A 17159-nucleotide genomic window follows, 5' to 3' on the forward strand; every position below is an offset into this window, starting at 1 on the left:
AGCCAGTTTGGGCGCCTAATGGGACAGATCCTCACTGTCGGGGTTCCATGGACCACCAAGGATTGACATGACTTCGAGCAGGGTTGACACTTTTTTTTTTTTTTTCATATAAACTTTAGTGCAGGTCGCTTTTCAGCTCCTCTTCTCTGCTCGCTCTTTGGTTCGCTTTTCAGCCTCCCTCGTCTGCGTCTCCCGCTTGGTCGATTCCGCTCCTCATGCGCTGCTGTCCTTCTTCTCCCTCTGCCTCGTTGTTCATGGCTGCCGCCCTTTTATACACTGAGAGGAGATTATATAATTGTGCCCAGGTGGGCGATCCACGCACCTGACATTTATCTCGGCGTCGATCCCGGCGCGCCCGCCTCGCCCCTGGCCCGCCGGCCACGCCTCCTCGCCGCCATCTCGGGGTCGGCCCCAGCGTGCCCTGCCTCGCTGTCGGTCTGCCGGCCACGCCTCCCCACAGAGATTTTTTGTTGCAGACTGTGAAACATTATTTCTACTATTTTCAATGGATAGTCATTTGAAACATTGTGTCAAGGGTGTCCATTGTATTTTGTCTTACAGAAATTAATCAATCAATCAATCAATCAATGTTTACTTATATAGCCCTAAATCACGAGTGTCTCAAAGGGCTGCACAAGCCACAACGACATCCTCGGCTCAGATCCCACATCAGGGCAAGGAAAAACTCAACCCAATGGGACAATGAGAAACCCCCTGGGCGACCGGTGCAATGGACGTCGAGTGGATCGAGCATAATATTGTGAGAGTCCAGTCCATAGTGGATCTAACAAGTTAGAAATTAAACAACTGTCAGCAGAGCCTTGACAAACTGTAAAGCCTTGACCCCCTCAGGTGGCACTGTCATATTTAGAAATAATAGAGGCCCACGTGGTTGGGAGGAAGGGCAAGGTCACATATTGTGAATAAAAATAGAAAATAATGCAAAGTCTGCTCCCTTGGGAGAGGGAGGTGGTTGTGTTACATTATTCAAATAAGTCTTTTTTTAATGTAAGTGAAACAAATCTGTGGCTTTCATTAATATAAATGTAAAGTAAGTCAATTTTTTAAAGCAACTCAACATTTGCAAGCAACTATGTAAGTGAAACAAAATAAACTAATACACATTTTGAGGTTAAAATCGTAGACAGTGATAAATGAAAGGGTGAGTATAAGTTACACAGTACTGAGCATTAAAGTTATTTTGAAATGTAATGTCATGAACAGATACAGAAAACAAAAGGCGAATAGAACTTTATGATATTTTATAGCTTACATAATGGACAAACAGATTGATAATAATAATTCCACCACACCTTAAATTGTAGGCACTTTGCCAGCAATATTCTAAGATATTGTGCTATACTAGGTTGTATTTGCTCAAAGGATGTTTGTAATAGATAACATCTCTTATTGGATATAAATTCTAAAACATTGTCATCATCATTTGAACCAATCATCTTTAAGTCTGAGGACTATCCTACAGTAAAATCCATAGTGTAAATTACTCATAGTCATGTCTGTTATAGGTATAATCAGTATTAAGGATAGATAAATGACTGTTACAGTACTTGGCACAAAAAGGACTCCACATATATTTTTTAGGTATGCTGCCAAAAAAAAAAAGAGGATCACCTCTTGTTATTCTCATTTGTGGATAGAATAAGAATTTCATCAAAAATATGTTTTCTTTTTGAAAGTTTGTGATATTAAACTAAACTAAATAGAAACATTGTACTCATTGACTTGACTGATTACAAATAATGAATGCAATCTGTAACTTGGAGCATATGCCAGTGACCTCATGTGCACCAACTTATATTATATTCCATATATGTTCATCCTGCACACTAATCAGTAATGCTGAACATTTGCTGGTTCATGCTGGTTAGAACCTACTATGACGCTCTGTTTTCCACTGTTCAGCTGAGTTAATAATTGGTTACCAACTGGGACTTTGGGGAAGTTTTGACCATTGACGACATGTGTTTGAATGTTTGGTCTTGCGGTAAACAAACTGAAAGGGAAAAATCTCACCGCCTTCGGCTAATCAGTGATTTAGCGATTGGCCTCTAGTTGTAAAAACACCCATATATTTGATGCTATTTTTTTATGCTGATCCCTCAGCATAAAAATCACCGAAGGTCATCAGCAGCATCTACTTCCTTGTTTGTGTTATCCAATCAGTGACTTTATCACATAATTGTTAACTTAAGGGCTGTAATGAAAAACACCCATTATGCTCAATGGACTGAATGGTAATACTGATTGTTCTTAACATGCAAAATGTGTGGATTGGTGCCAAAATGGATTTGAACATGCTAGGAAATAAAACATCCAGGTTGATATTTAACAACATCCTTTTAAAGGTTGCACATTAGATAAACAAAGCAATGAATATGCGGTACCTAACAACTCTTAATGGTCTGCATACTGTTCGATCAGTATTTCAACCAGATACATGGCTACATATTAAAATAAAAGGAAGTTGAATAAACAGATATGAAATGCATAGGCTATCCAAGTCTTGTTAGTCTCATGTGTGACCAATGTTGTCTTTAGCCCACTTGTGGCCTTCGCCATGGTTACCTGGAGGATCACCTTCAAAAAAGGTTTAACTCTGCTGACACTGTGACAGTATATGGCTTCTGGGTGATGGTTCAATGCTGACACCTGCTGTTGCATTAAAACTAACTGCCACCCCATCTCCTTGCAGGGCTCCCATGCATACTGTAACAGTGAGTACACACATTTGGTTATCATCATCTAAAAAAAGCTCAACTCCTCCACAATCAATATATATGATAAAGAAGACCTGCACAACATTAACGTGATTTAGATTTTTTAAGATATGCTAAATTAAGTAAATGTAGTAATTAAAGTCACAACTTGTAATATAGAAATAATTACAAGTTTATATGAAATGAAAAAAAGTTGAATAAATTATGATGACTTTGTTGCTGAGTTTGTTTTTCCGTGTAATTGTTGCTCTTATATTTTGCAGATAGGTCATGTGACAGCAACGAGAAGCAACCTTTATATACAACAACAACAACAGTCACATATGCTTCACAGCCAAGCTGCAATTCATCCCTGGGAACCGATAGGAACATCTCTGGAAATGGTTCAGTTTATAACTTGACTTCTGGAGCCGTTTATCAAATCTTCATCGGCTGCTTCAACTGCTGTCAACAAGTCACCATGAGTGAGTCAATCTGCTTGTGTGGAAACCAGAAATGAGGAAACCACACAACACATGATTTCACAAGTATTTAGTAGGAAATTGTATAAAAAATAAACACTGTAATATAGGAATACCTAAAACATTTGAACAATTTCCAGTAAAATTAGCCCATTCCAAAAAGTTCTTCACAAACATGACATGCTGTTAAGTTGCCATATTGTGTCATTTAGTTTTCCCTCTGGCTTCCCTGCTGGCCTTCCATTCCAATACAAACTACAACAATAATAAAACAATCACTTACTGTACAATGTCCACTCTCACTGGGATGGTAACTGATGGGATGTTAATGTACTCCCGTTTAGATGAAAAATTATTAACATTCCCGCAGGTATAAAAAAAAAGTGAGCGCAAATGTGCGCTTTTTCGTGTCTTGCTCGCAATTGATGGGTCTAATTTGAAAGTCAAAATTGACCAGGTCCTAATATGTGGTCATAAACCTCGGTTTATGGCCACAACTTTCTACTACAAACGTATACAAGTGAGAGGCATGATTTATAATCTAGAGCAGTGGTTCTTAACCTTGTTGGAGGTACCAAACCCCACCAGTGTCAGATGCGCATTCACCGAACCCTTCTTTAGTGAAAAATAAAATGTTGTTTTTTTTCAAATTCAAGACAAAGTTATATGTTTTTGGTAACACTTTAGTATGGGGAACATATTCTAAGTAACAAAGACTTAATTTAGAGTTTTTTGGAAACTAGGGGAACATATTCTAAGTAACAAAGACTTAATTTAGAGTTATTTGGTTAGGGTTAGGGTTATAGGGTTAGGGCCAGGGATAGAGGGTTAGGGTTATAATAAGGCCATGCCGAATAAGGCATTAATAAGTACTTAATAATGACTAGTTAAGAGAAAATATGTTACTAATTTGCATGTTAATAAGCAACTAATTAATGGTGAATATGTTCCCCATATTAAAATGTTACCATGTTTTTTACTGGTGCACAAAATGAACCGTGCATGAACATCACCTTGTTCAAACAACAAAACCAACACAGTGCATAAACTCACAACAAATTACACACCTGCAAATCAGTGTGACTTCTGCTGTTGCCGTATCCGTAATACGCCGATAGGGAGAAGTTTTTATTTACACGATGAGTCGGGTGTGTCTTGACCTCCGCCGAAACCCTAAGCCCGACTCACCAAACCCCTAGGGTTCGATCGAACCCAGGTTAAGAACCACTGATCTAGAATAAACTTTTACCTACTCTGAGGCGATGCAGCAGCTCACCGGCTCAGTATGTCTGTAGCTGCATAAGCTAGTTACCTCCCTGTGATCACAGCGCCGCTAAAAGTAGTTCCTTGTCAATGCTTATAATAACAATATCGCTAATACTTGATTAATACTCAGGTCACAACATGTAAATGAAGTATTGTTGGTGCTTTTTGGATGTTTTTTAGAGGGCTTTATGGGTGCAATAGATGACTCCCATCAGCATCATTGTTAGCCACCTCGTACTTGTCGTATATTACAAGTTAGAATGCAGAAAAAAATAAAGGCATATGTGTTCTTGTCTGAGATAGGGATTGTGAACGATATACAATTTTTTTTTAAAAGTGCAGTTCCCTTTTAACACCAACATAATCCGCCAGTCACCCTTACCTCCCGGATATTCACAATCTGAACACAGCCGCGGCACAATTAAAGACGAAGGCATAACGTTTTCATGCGGTAGCACTGTGATTGATGTGTAGTAGAGAATGGAGGACTCCTCCACGTTACAGGAAGATCCGGGGTACTCCCGAGCCAATTTGTGTTGGCGCCATGGTTCAAAACATGTTGAGAAAGGCTTTACGCCACTCTTGGGACACGGTTCACGGTGGTTCGTGAAACACCACCTAAACCGGCGATGTGTGAATAGCCCTTAGGAATGAAAGGCCAACAGACACATTTGCGCAGAATGTTTGGCTACACAATAACTTAGACAGTATGCAAAAACAGGGGCAAAATTGGGGGGAAAACTTTTGTCAAAAAAAGAATCATACAGAATGTGGGTGTTTCAAATCTTAGGTACCACTGTATACAGTATATTTTTTGGGACAAAATCCTACTAAATTGCTGTGAGGACTGGACTGGTTCAAATTTGCAACCACAAATAATTCTGTGTAAACCATAAGTATTAAAGTTCTAACCTTCCTCACAACTTGGTCAGAGCCTCGTGAAGTCACCAATCTCACTGTCAACGATGTGACAACATCATCTATAAATGTGAGCTGGACCAAACCAGAAGGGAATTTCTCTTTCTTCATGGTACATTGGAGCCATGGCAAGGATGGCTACGAAGAAAAAACATCAAAAAACATCACTGACCTAACTGCTGGGACTATGTACAATATAGTTGTAACTGCAGTGGCAGATGATGAAGTGACCAAAGGAGTCGGTGCAACTCTGTCTCAGTACACAAGTAAGTACAGTTTAAAGAATAACAGATAACGTCACTTGGTTTAGCATCTTAGCTAACTCAAACCTGTGTGAAGTTTGTGTTTTGTTGTACTTGCTTGGCAATCAAGACTGTCAACTAATGATTCCAATAGTTTAAATAAACAAAACATTTTCTGCTTGCCATCACCTACATTCTTTTTTCGAATTAATGCACATCCTCAACATTGACGGCGTGCCGCGGTTGGGAGAGTGGCCGTGCCAGCAACCTGAGGGTTTCTGGTTCGATCCCCAGCTTCTACCAACCTAGTCACGTCCGTTGTGTCCTTGAGCAAGACACTTCACCCTTGCTCCTGATGGGTAGTGGTTAGCGTACAACTATAACCCATTTACCATTTACTCCCAAAAAACTCCTACCTGCAAGATACGATGATAACCAATCAAGGGTAGATTGTACGCCCTGAGACTGGAAGGTTGTGAGTTCAAACCCCAGCTGAGTCATACCAAAGACTTTAAAAATGGGACTCATTGCCTCCCACTCAGCATCAAGGGTTGGAATTGGGGGTTAAATCCCCAAAATAATTCCCGAGCGCAGCCACCGCTGCTGCTCACTGCTCCCCTCACCTTGCAGGGGGTGAACATGGGGATGGGTCAAATGCAGAGGATAATTTCACCACACCTAGTGTGTGTGTGACTATTGTTGGGACTTTAAACTTTAACTTTCCCTGGGTTTCCCACCCAGTCATTTAGTCGATAAAACAGGTTTCGATGATCAATAATATCAATAGATGGAGTAGGACCAGCACTTTCCTCTATCAGAGGACATCATTATGGCGACACATACCTGTACTCTAACAGGTGTTTCTGAGAAAAGCCTAATTGAAATGTGTCAAATGTGTTAAAATTCTGCAGAATACACCTTAGAAAAGTTTGAGAAAATTTTCTTGATCACTGTACCTCTCATTGTTTAAAATCTATGTCTTCCTGTGTAGGACCAGGCAGTGTTCGTGAACTCTCTGTTGACACAAACACTTCTTCAATATCTCTAACCTGGAAACAACCTGATGGTGAAGTGTTGACATACAGGGTGCAGTGGCACAATGGAGGAGAGCAGCCCTTGAGAGAGACAAGGAACACCTTTGCCGTGCTATCAGACTTGGTGTCTGGCAAGGCATACACAATTACAATATTTTCTATTGCTGGAGACAATAAAACAGAGGGAGATCCTTACCGATTCACTGCAGTCACAAGTAAGAAACGCCAGAACAGACAATAAGACAAAGACTGCTTTATTGAGTGTTGTGCTCAACTTTTTGATCATTCTCTTCCTGCATTAACATTGGTAGAGCCTGCTGTAATTAGGGATCTCCAAATCACTAATGTCACAACATCATCCATATCTCTGAAGTGGACTAAACCAGAGGGCAACGCTTCCGGGTATAAACTGCATTGGACATCAGAAGGAAAGGCAGACAGCTTTAATACCACTTTTACCATCAACAATTTAATCCCTGGAAACAACTATAATATTACAGTCAGTGCTGTTGCAGGAAACGATTCAAACACAGGACAAGAGACCTTAATTAGCACCTTTACAAGTAAGTATGGCCATACTTTTAGAGAAACAATAAGAGGAAAAAAAGATGAGTTTGAAATATTAAATATTTTAAAACTCTTCTAAGCTGAACAAGACATAAAATACCTTAAGCTTTTGAAAGGTATAAACACATTTTGGAATTTTTTATTCATTTTTACATTTTTGCTTATATTTTTCATAAACTTCAGTACAAATAGCAAACATGTAATGTTTTTTTGTTTGTTTGTGTGTTTATTTGGACACTTTAAAGGCCTTTGATCAGAAAATCTGCAGGTTTAAATTGGTGAAATAATTGTTAAGCAAATTTCTGATAACCTTTTTTATCAAAAGGCCTAAGAATATATATATTTTTTAAAACATTACAAGTTTGGTATTTTTGTTTAGGGCTGAAGTTAATTGAGAGGTTATGAGGAAAACTAATGTTTGCCCTTTGACTTGTGTGTCCTGTTTGCCTTTGGGGTATCACCGAATAACTGCCAGTGTATTGTACACCTGTGAAATAATTGGATATTGAAATTGTTATAATTTATTTATTTAACAAAAACATTTCTCATAGGAAAAATCATTTATAATGGAGTAACAACAAAAAATATGGCCAAAATACAGCAAGAATTTACTGAGAAGACAAAAAAAGTCAGCTTTTGTCCCCTGAGGTTTAATGCCATTACTATAGCAGAATTTTGCTGATAAAAATAAAGCATTTCTAAGCACCCACTCACAATCAACATCTGATTTCTAGTTCAAAACATGTTGTCCCTATAAGAGTTTTAATTAGGAAGTATGGCAACATGGTACAATAAAATGTGAGGATAAAGTGTAGTTAAAGGGGCTGTTTGCAACTTGCTCACAGTTACATTTTTCATAGCCAAACATATAAGAAGAACACCATTAAATAGCTTATGTTACCATTAGTGGTTTAACAGAACACATTTGTTAAAATGGTCTATATTTTCCCAATTACTAAGTTTGTGTAGTAAAAAATTTTACCGGCCCGAATAAAATGATTGGTGTCTACTGGGGTCACTCACCTTGTCTTGTCAACACGTACGCATATAGAGGGTGTGCAACAATTTGCAGTGGTGTTGTTGTTATGATAGAATATACATTCAATGACAGCTAACACTAACTATCCAAATTGCTATTATCATTAATTAGCTAAATCACGTGCGTGTGTTATGTACATACGTATTGTAGTTATGTCTTTCTTGCCATTAACCACTAACCCTAAAAGTACCTTTACAGAGTAAAAGTTAAAATTCCCCCATGTACCTAAACGCAATAGTTTGGAACAAGCGGCCACTGTCTCTAGTGGTTTCCATAAACCCAATAAATAGTTGTGAAAAACACTTCTGGTTAGACGATTAAACAAACCCAACAAAACAGGCAATTTAGTCCACATAGTTTTTTTTCACAGAAACAGACAAAAACATTTGTTTGTACAATCCCTTAAAACTGCACTTTAAAGTACTGTAATCTCCGGACTATTGAGCACACCTGAATATAGGCCGAACCGACGTAATAATTGGACACATTTTATTGAGTACATATTGTGGCCGCAGTTTTACACATTGAAACATGAACTATTTAAACATGCACTTGTGTTTATTTACAAATTTAACAAAACAATGCGTGTAACGCGACATACAACGGTTTTCGCGCGGCAGTCCGTCCTTTTGGAGCCCGTTAGTGGTGGTAGATTTCTGACCAGTATGGCTGCCGTTTCCTTTTTCGATGGTCGGGTCGATCGTTTTCGGCTTTAGGGCTGCATCCTGTGCTTTTCGTCGTGTGTTCTCCATCATGGGGGTGTTTCCATAATTTGCTTAATAGCTCACTAAATTTGTCGGTTTGATTTAATATGAACAATTTCATTGGTCCACCATGACCCATTGGGCAATTTCATTGGTCTGATCATAGAGCTAAATTTATTTGCGGCATGTGAAGCTTGTGAACCTGGAAAAATCCATAAATTAGCCGCAGTCTTGTATAAAGCACATGGTTCAAAGCATGGAAAAAAAGTAGTGGCTTATAGTCCGGAAATTACAGTATACATTAATGCTCATACTGTACTATTTATTTATTAAAATCAGGTCTTTTTATTGTAATATTCTAACTTTCATGTACAGCTATGACTTTTTCGCATGCATTTTTATTAAATTAAACATGTATTCTTGTAATAGTATGTTTTCAACTTTGGTATGGTACTACCATTATGTGTTTTCTTTTGATGTGGCCCAAATGCTCCTTTGTGCTTTGTGTGTATGTTGACTATACTGACTTATGGTTTTGCATTATGACTCATACATGTCGTTTCACCAACTGGTCCTGTCCTATACTCTGAATGGCCTACTGTTTAAATCATACTCATTTGGCTGTCTTATTGTTTAGGGCCTGAGAAACCTGGACATATAACATCTACATCAGGAACTGACAACCTTATCATTGTGTGGACCTTGCCTCAACATGGAAGAGCAGATAAATATGTGGTGAACATCTCCAATGAAGAATTGTCATATTTCTCTAGCAATGAAACACAGTCCAAAACAGCTCAATTTAGTGGTTTGTATCCCGGAAGACTTTTTCTCGTCACAGTCACTGCTGTTGCTGGAAACCAAAACAACCCATCCAACCAGAGCTCGTTTGCTACCTGTAAGTTTAGTGCAAATCATTTTTAAATTGTCCATTCACTGCATATTTACTTTATTGTCACAAATATTGTCCTAAAAATGGCAGCCTCTAACAATGACAGCATTCCATTCACCTCGCTCTCTCTCTGAGAATATTTTGTTTCTACCATACTGTACTAATTTTTGTAACAAATCTGAGCATTTAAAGAAAACGTGTACACAATTTTTAATTGTCAAATCCAACATTATCCAACGTTTGTATTTTTCAATTTCAATTTCCAAATATCAAATTTTGTATTAGTTGTTCCCTATAATCGCTGTACAGTGTATGTCACAAATTTGGCATCAAATCAAGAGTTATAATAATTGAATATACAGTTTGTAAATGTGTTTTTTTTATCAATGGAATAGTGTGTGAATAGTACTGCTGTCATGATACTGCTGCTATAATAGATTATGATGCAGTGATGACATACTCCTTACCCTTGACAGTTTTTAATCTTGGATTGTCTGTTATATTGGACCGCATGTTAGCCTAGCGGTTAGCATGTTGGCCTCTCAGTCAGGAGATCGAGGGTTTGAGCGTTTCTGTGTGAAGTTTGCATGTTCTACCTATGTGTTTCCTCCATTCCCCAAAACATATGCATGTTAGATTAAATTGCCAATAGAGGGATTTCAATTAACCCCGAAAGTGCATCGCGTCAGCCATTTTGAAAGTCGCGCGCCATCGTTCACGATAGAGCTACACGTAATATTTCCGAACCATTCAGTGGAAAATAACATTGCACCGACTGTGATACGATGGAGAAATACATTAGATAAGAAGTCACTTTGTCGTTATAAAGAGCAAACAGCCGTAATTGGATGAAAGGATCCGTACAAGATCGACAAGTCTGAGTGGAGCAGAGACCATGCGCGACATCTTCCCCGATGTCTCATACCCGGACTTTGTGAACTACCTAATTGTTCAACCTAGCCCATTTTACACTTTAAAAGACTTTCAAAATTATAGGAGTAAAAATAGCTACGTTGTTTGTAGATGGGTTTGTGGCGTTTATGTTTATCTGTCTAAACCCAGACAACATTGTGTCCTCAAGCCAGCCGAGAGAAATGGACTCTCAGAAATGATCCCACCTAAGTTCGTCACGCTGGATAATCATGGATAACCAATCGTCATCTCAGCACACTGTGACTGTAAGGCAAGATTGAGAGATTGTTGTTCTCATGTAGCTCCACTTTTGTTTTATGTAGAGGCTACAGTCCAGATCAGAGAAGTGAGTACTATTTTTTATCAATACAACTACTATCAAAGTCATTCGACCAAGCATATCACGTTAATGTAAAGTGGGGCTCGCATTTATTTTAGATTAATTTTTTACTGTACTTTACTGAGTCACTGCCGTTGTGTCCTTGGGTCAAGATACTTTACCCACCTGCACCTCCCACACACAATGGTTTAAATGTCACTTAGATAATGGGTTTCAAATAAAGCACTTAGAGTCACTAGAGAAAAGCGCTACATAAATATAATTCCCTTCACTTCACTTACAAAATGTTTTACCTGAAATGATCCAAACAAGCACAACGTCGTCATCCCGCCACATCTCGGTTGAGCAATCTATGCTCGTCTTCACCAGTAACTTTTTTTTCCAGCCGCTGCCATTTTGCCAGGAAAAAGCTTAGGAATGCGATACAAGCGAGTTTTATTCCTTCCACCTCGATTGTGGCAGTTGAAAATGGCACACGTCGTCGACATTATAAATATTATGGGATAAATTGTTGCAGACAATTAGTGTTTCACTAACTTCCACCCTTCAATATGGATATTGGCAATGTACTATGGGAAATGTAAAAAAATCGAAACCCCTCTATAGATGGGAATGTGAGTGTGAATGTTTGTTTGTTGATATGTGCTCTGCGATTGACGGGTGACAAAGGGGTACCTCGTCTCGTACCGAAAGAATAAATGAGTGTACATTCCTGCACTGTGAGCAACTTGACCAATGTGTAATACTAGTAATCATGTACATTTAAAAAAATATATATATAATATTTAAATATTGTATCATCTTTTTTTCTAGTGCCCTACCCTGTGTTGAACCTTGTGGCCAGCCCTTTCAACATAACCGCAATACAAGTGGCATGGTCACACTCGCAGGAATTAAATTACACGTACATTGTTAAAATCTACAACGCTACAGGAACCCTTGTGAAAAAACTACAAGTCCATGATATTAACAGCACTATAGTGAGTGATCTGGAACCAGGAACGAGATACAACGTCAGTGTCACAACATTAGCACCACCAGGAAGTGAATCCACAGCAGAGCAGACGTTCACTTACACAAGTAAAAACAAGTGCTGATGCATGAATATTTTTTTTATTATCTTCAATTTGTGATATCATTGATTACCTCATTGTTGTTTGTTGTAGTTCCCAAAGCAGTGACTGCACTAAGGGTGAAGGACGTAAACACAACAGCCATCACCTTGACGTGGCTCAGGCAAAGTGACCATAAGGACTCCTACGCCTACCTGGTGACAATGTCACAGGATGGCAAAGTGCTTCACAATGTTTCAACTAAAACAGAAATCTATACCTTTTCTGGCCTGACCCCTGGAGCATCGTACAGTTTTGAAGTGTTTACCGTTGTTGAAGGGGTGAAGTCTCAAGGGGAATATATATCAAGCTACACAAGTATGACCTCACTCATTCATGCACTTTTATCCTACAACCTTTTTCCTAAAAAAATGTTTTTTAAAAATCAAATGTCAGTTGACTGAATAAATGCCACATTTCCTTTTTACCTGTCAGAAAAAACAGGTGGTGCCAGACGATAAATATAATTAATATACCCTCCACTGAATGACGGAGGCCGTAATCCAATAGAAAAATAATACTGTATACTTTGTGTACATACACTGGACAAAAATATAAACACAACACTTTTGTTTTTGCTCCCATTTTTCATGAGGTAAAGTCAAAGATCAAAAACTTTTACTATATACACAAAATACCTATTCCTCTCAAATGTTGTTCACAAATCTGTCTAAATCTGTGTTAGTGAGCATTTCTTCTTTGCCAAGATAATCCATCCCACCTCACAGGTATGGCATATCAAGATGCTAGTTAAACAGCATGATTATTGAACAGCTGTGCCTTAGGCTACCCACAATAAAAGGCCACTCTCAAATGTGCAGTTTTATCACACAGCACAATGCCACGGATGTCGCAAGTTTGAGGGGGCGTGCAGTTGGCATGCTGACTGCAAGAATGTCCACTAGAGCTGTTGCCCATTAAGTGAATGTTCATTTCTCTACCATAAGCCATCTCCAAAGGCTTTTTTGGAGAATTTGTCAGTACATCCAACCGGCCTCACAACCGCGGACCACGTGTAACCAGACCAGCCCAGACCCTCCACACATAGCAGGTGCACCTCCATGATCGTCTGAGTCCAGCCACCCGGACAGCTGCTGCAACAATTGGTTTGCATAACCCAAATAATTTCTGCTTAAGTTGTGAGAAACCGTCTCAGGAAAGCTCATCTGCATCCTTGTTGTCCTTATCGGGGTCTCGACCTGACTGCAGATCGTTGTCGTAACCAACTTGAGTGGGAAAATGCTCACATTCGATGTTGTCATCACCTCATGTTGCAGTATGACAATGCAGGCCCCATGTTGCAAGGATCTGTACACAATTCCTGGAAGCTGAAAACATCCCAGTTCTTGCATGGCCAGCATTTTCACCAGACATGTCACCCATTGAGCATGTTTGGGATGCTGTGGGTCGGCGTATACGACAGCCTCTTTCAGTTCCTGCTAGCAGCAACTACGCACAGCCATTGAAGAGGAGTGAAACAACATTCCATAGGCCACAATCAACAACCTGATCAATTCTATGCAAAGGAGATGTGTTGCAATGCGTAAATGGCGGTCACACCAGATACTTACTGTTTTTCTCCCCCCCCCCCCCCCCCCCCCCCACAGACTCCCAATAAAGCAAAATTGGACATATCAGAGTGGCCTTTTATAGTGGGCAGCCTAATGCACACCTGTGCAATAATCATGCTGTATAATCAGCATCTTGACATGCCACTCCTGTGAGATGGGATGGATTATCTTGGCAAACAAGACATGCTCACTAATACAGATTCAGACAGATTTGTGAACAATATTTGAGAGGAATAGGTATTTTGTGTATGAAGTAAAAGTTTTAGATCTTTGAGTTGGACTCGTAAAAAATGGGAGCAAAAACAAAAGTATTGCATTTATATTTTTGTTCAATATATTATATTGTAATGAGGGCTGTTAAAATTAACCAGTAAATGCAGATTTATCCATCATCATTATTAATCTGATTTTAAAGAATATGTTTGAACAATTACCCATTTGTAGTTTGAATGACCCAAAATTTTTGACTGGCAACGCAGTTTTTTCCTTGTGAGTTATAGTATAGTGAAAGGCTGCAAAAGCAAACAAGTCAATATGGAAAATGCCAAACAGCACATTGGCCAGCTCCATGGGAAATTTGAGCACAAAAAACACAACGAAACAGTCAATTGACATTGGGCCTGATCTACTAAAGGTTTGTGTTTGTACAGTCTTAGTAGATCAACTTAAAATACGCCCACTAAAAGTACACAAAATGATCATAGTTTGTACACGCTGTTTAGCACTTGCTATTTGGATCGTCGTAGATCAGGCCCATAAAGTATTATGCACACTCTGCAAGAAGGACCTCTCTTTTTTTACTAAAGTACTTCCATATTAAAGCATACTTGCCAACCTTGAGACCTCCGATACCGGGAGGTGGGGGATGGGGGGCGTGGTCGGGGGTGGGGCGGGGGCGTGGCTAAGAGGGGAATATATTTAAGCTAGAATTCACCAACTCAAGTATTTCATATATATATTGTATATATATATATATATGTATGAAATACTTGACTTTCAGTGAATTCTAGCTATATATATATATATATATATATATATATATATATATATATATATATATATATATATATATATATATATTTATTTTATTATACATATAAATAAAATAAATACTTGAATTTCAGTGTTCTGGAGGCTATCCAGTAGATGACAGTATTGTCCTGTTTAAGAGTGTCACAACATTGCTGTTTACGGCAGACGAACTGCTTTATGGTAGACTAAACGTGACTGCTGTTGTTGTGTGTTGTTACCGCATTGGGAAGACGTTAATGAAACTGCCTAACAATAAACCCACATAAGAAACCAAGAACTCGCCCTCGATCATTCTACAGTTATGACGTCTTTGGGCAGGCAAGCTGTTTATATTGTGGGAAAGCGGACGTGAGAACAGGCTGTCCCCACTCAGGTGCGCATTGAGCTGGAGGGGGCGTGGCCTCCAGCTCCGGCTGAATACCGGGAGTTTGTCGGGAGAAAATTTCTGCCGGGAGGTTATCGGGAAAGGCGCTGAATACCGGGAGTCTCCCGCTAAAAACGGGAGGGTTGGCAAGCATGTATTAAAGTAGCTGGACCACATTAATGTGGATGGAATTTTTGTTCAGAACATGATGTTAAAAGTGTTTAGTAAACAAATTATGTGTATATATATTATACTAATATAGATTAAAAATGAATTATATTTAATTGAAATGAATCGACCCTGAACGGGACAAGCGGTAGAAAATGAATGGATGGATTCCACAGAAACGCTGTGATTAATTTTATTTGAAAATGTTAATTGTTTGACAGTGCTAATTCTAACTGAAAATATTTTATTGTTTATCATTATTTTGGCGGGGGATGTGTTATCAAAAAAGCAAAAATAAAGTTCTCCCCAGAATTATCATATTTCCTATAATTTGTACTCTCTGCTGTTCAGTAACAAAAGACAACCTTGGCTGCAATAAGAAAATATGATATTTTGCTTGTTAAGTATTAAAACAACTAATGCTTCCTTTTCCTAGGGCCTTCGCCAGTTTCTGACATCCTCTTGATAGGGACAACGACAAATATGTCTGTGTACTGGAGTGCTCCAGTTGGGCAGGTGGATTCCTACACTGTCCAGTTGAACAGACACTCAAAATCTGTGAGCAACGCCACTTTAAACACGACATTTACAGACCTGAAGCCAGGAGTGCTTTACTGTGTGGTGGTGATAAGCAAAAGTGGACCTTTCGAGAGCAACAGTTCCAGTGTCTGCAATGCAACTTGTGAGTTACTCATTCGTTGAAGATAGTTCGTACCTCACTTAGCTACTGTCCAATAGCAACTAATAATGTTTTTTTTTGGGATCAGTTCCAAACCCTCCTGGATCCATCAGTGTTCAGTCGCAGACTGTCGATTCCATTAACTTCACCTGGATGTTGCCACATAAAATGGATCAAAATCAGCACAACTTCAGCGTGTCAAGTGTCAGTGGCTTTTCAACTACCACAAACAACTGGTTTTTGCTGACCAATCTTCAATCTGGAACCCGGTACTCTCTTTCTGTTGAAACTATTGCAATCCTGGGCTATAAAAGCATAGCCGTTACAGCAAATAATTATACAAGTAAGTGAAATGAGGCGGTCAGGATTCACTGTAAATGTTTTGTGTAAAACTCAGTACTCTCCTTTTTTCCATTGTTTACATTTGCTCAGGACCGTATTCAGTGACCACGCTGAGAGCAGTAGAAATTAGCACAGACTCAGTGGTGCTGGTGTGGGAGCAGCCAGAAAACAAGTCGGACTACTCGTATGTGGTGCATTACTCCAACGAATCGTCCAATCCACAGTCTAAAGTGGTCTCCAGAACATTTGTGAATATCTCTGACCTTCTCTCTGGCAACAACTACACTTTTGCTGTCTCTGCACAAACAGCAGATGGTACCCTGGCTGCTCCACGGATCAAGTCTGTGTTCACACGTACGTACTGTAGCCTGGTCTTATTCGGTAACAACCTTTACCAATTGCAGAGTAATAGTTGAAATGGCAGGACATATTTTGTTTTTAATAAACACTGAATGCCTTGTTTGAACTGAAGAAGGCATGTGTGTGGATTTGAGCTAAGGATGTTGTTGTGGCTTGTGCAGCCCTTTGAGACATTTGTGATTAAGGACTATATAAGTAATCTTTGATTGATTGACGTAATGGATGCCAACTAGTATGGCTGTGCGATAGTATGTTGTGTAAACTTGCTTTCAGGAAATACAGCCCCCAAAATGTTTTAGTTCAATAGACCTGGCCTAGGGCTTTTTGGCTCAACTCTCAATCAGTAAGGATTTGTTATTGAAGTACGATTGTAGCAAAATTATTTGCAAACGTGTATTTCAATCTGTTGCTGGTCCGA

At 39.1% G+C, this 17159-nt stretch overlaps 1 protein-coding gene across 2 annotated transcripts in view; it reads left to right on the forward strand.

Moving 5' to 3' along the window:
• The window catches only part of LOC133642011 (receptor-type tyrosine-protein phosphatase eta), a 63631-nt gene that overhangs the window by 27748 nt on the left and 18724 nt on the right, over positions 1 to 17159 (forward strand). For both annotated transcript variants that reach the window (XM_062036212.1, XM_062036213.1), the window contains exons 2-12: positions 2714 to 2735; positions 3002 to 3202; positions 5398 to 5649; positions 6617 to 6874; positions 6971 to 7222; positions 9607 to 9867; positions 11927 to 12193; positions 12280 to 12543; positions 15797 to 16042; positions 16128 to 16382; positions 16472 to 16735. In XM_062036212.1, the coding sequence (XP_061892196.1) occupies positions 2714 to 2735; positions 3002 to 3202; positions 5398 to 5649; positions 6617 to 6874; positions 6971 to 7222; positions 9607 to 9867; positions 11927 to 12193; positions 12280 to 12543; positions 15797 to 16042; positions 16128 to 16382; positions 16472 to 16735 (2542 nt within the window). The remainder of the gene's footprint in view (positions 1 to 2713; positions 2736 to 3001; positions 3203 to 5397; positions 5650 to 6616; positions 6875 to 6970; positions 7223 to 9606; positions 9868 to 11926; positions 12194 to 12279; positions 12544 to 15796; positions 16043 to 16127; positions 16383 to 16471; positions 16736 to 17159) is intronic.

Source organism: Entelurus aequoreus, linkage group LG24, assembly GCF_033978785.1.
Source record: "Entelurus aequoreus isolate RoL-2023_Sb linkage group LG24, RoL_Eaeq_v1.1, whole genome shotgun sequence".
Lineage (NCBI taxonomy): Eukaryota > Metazoa > Chordata > Actinopteri > Syngnathiformes > Syngnathidae > Entelurus > Entelurus aequoreus.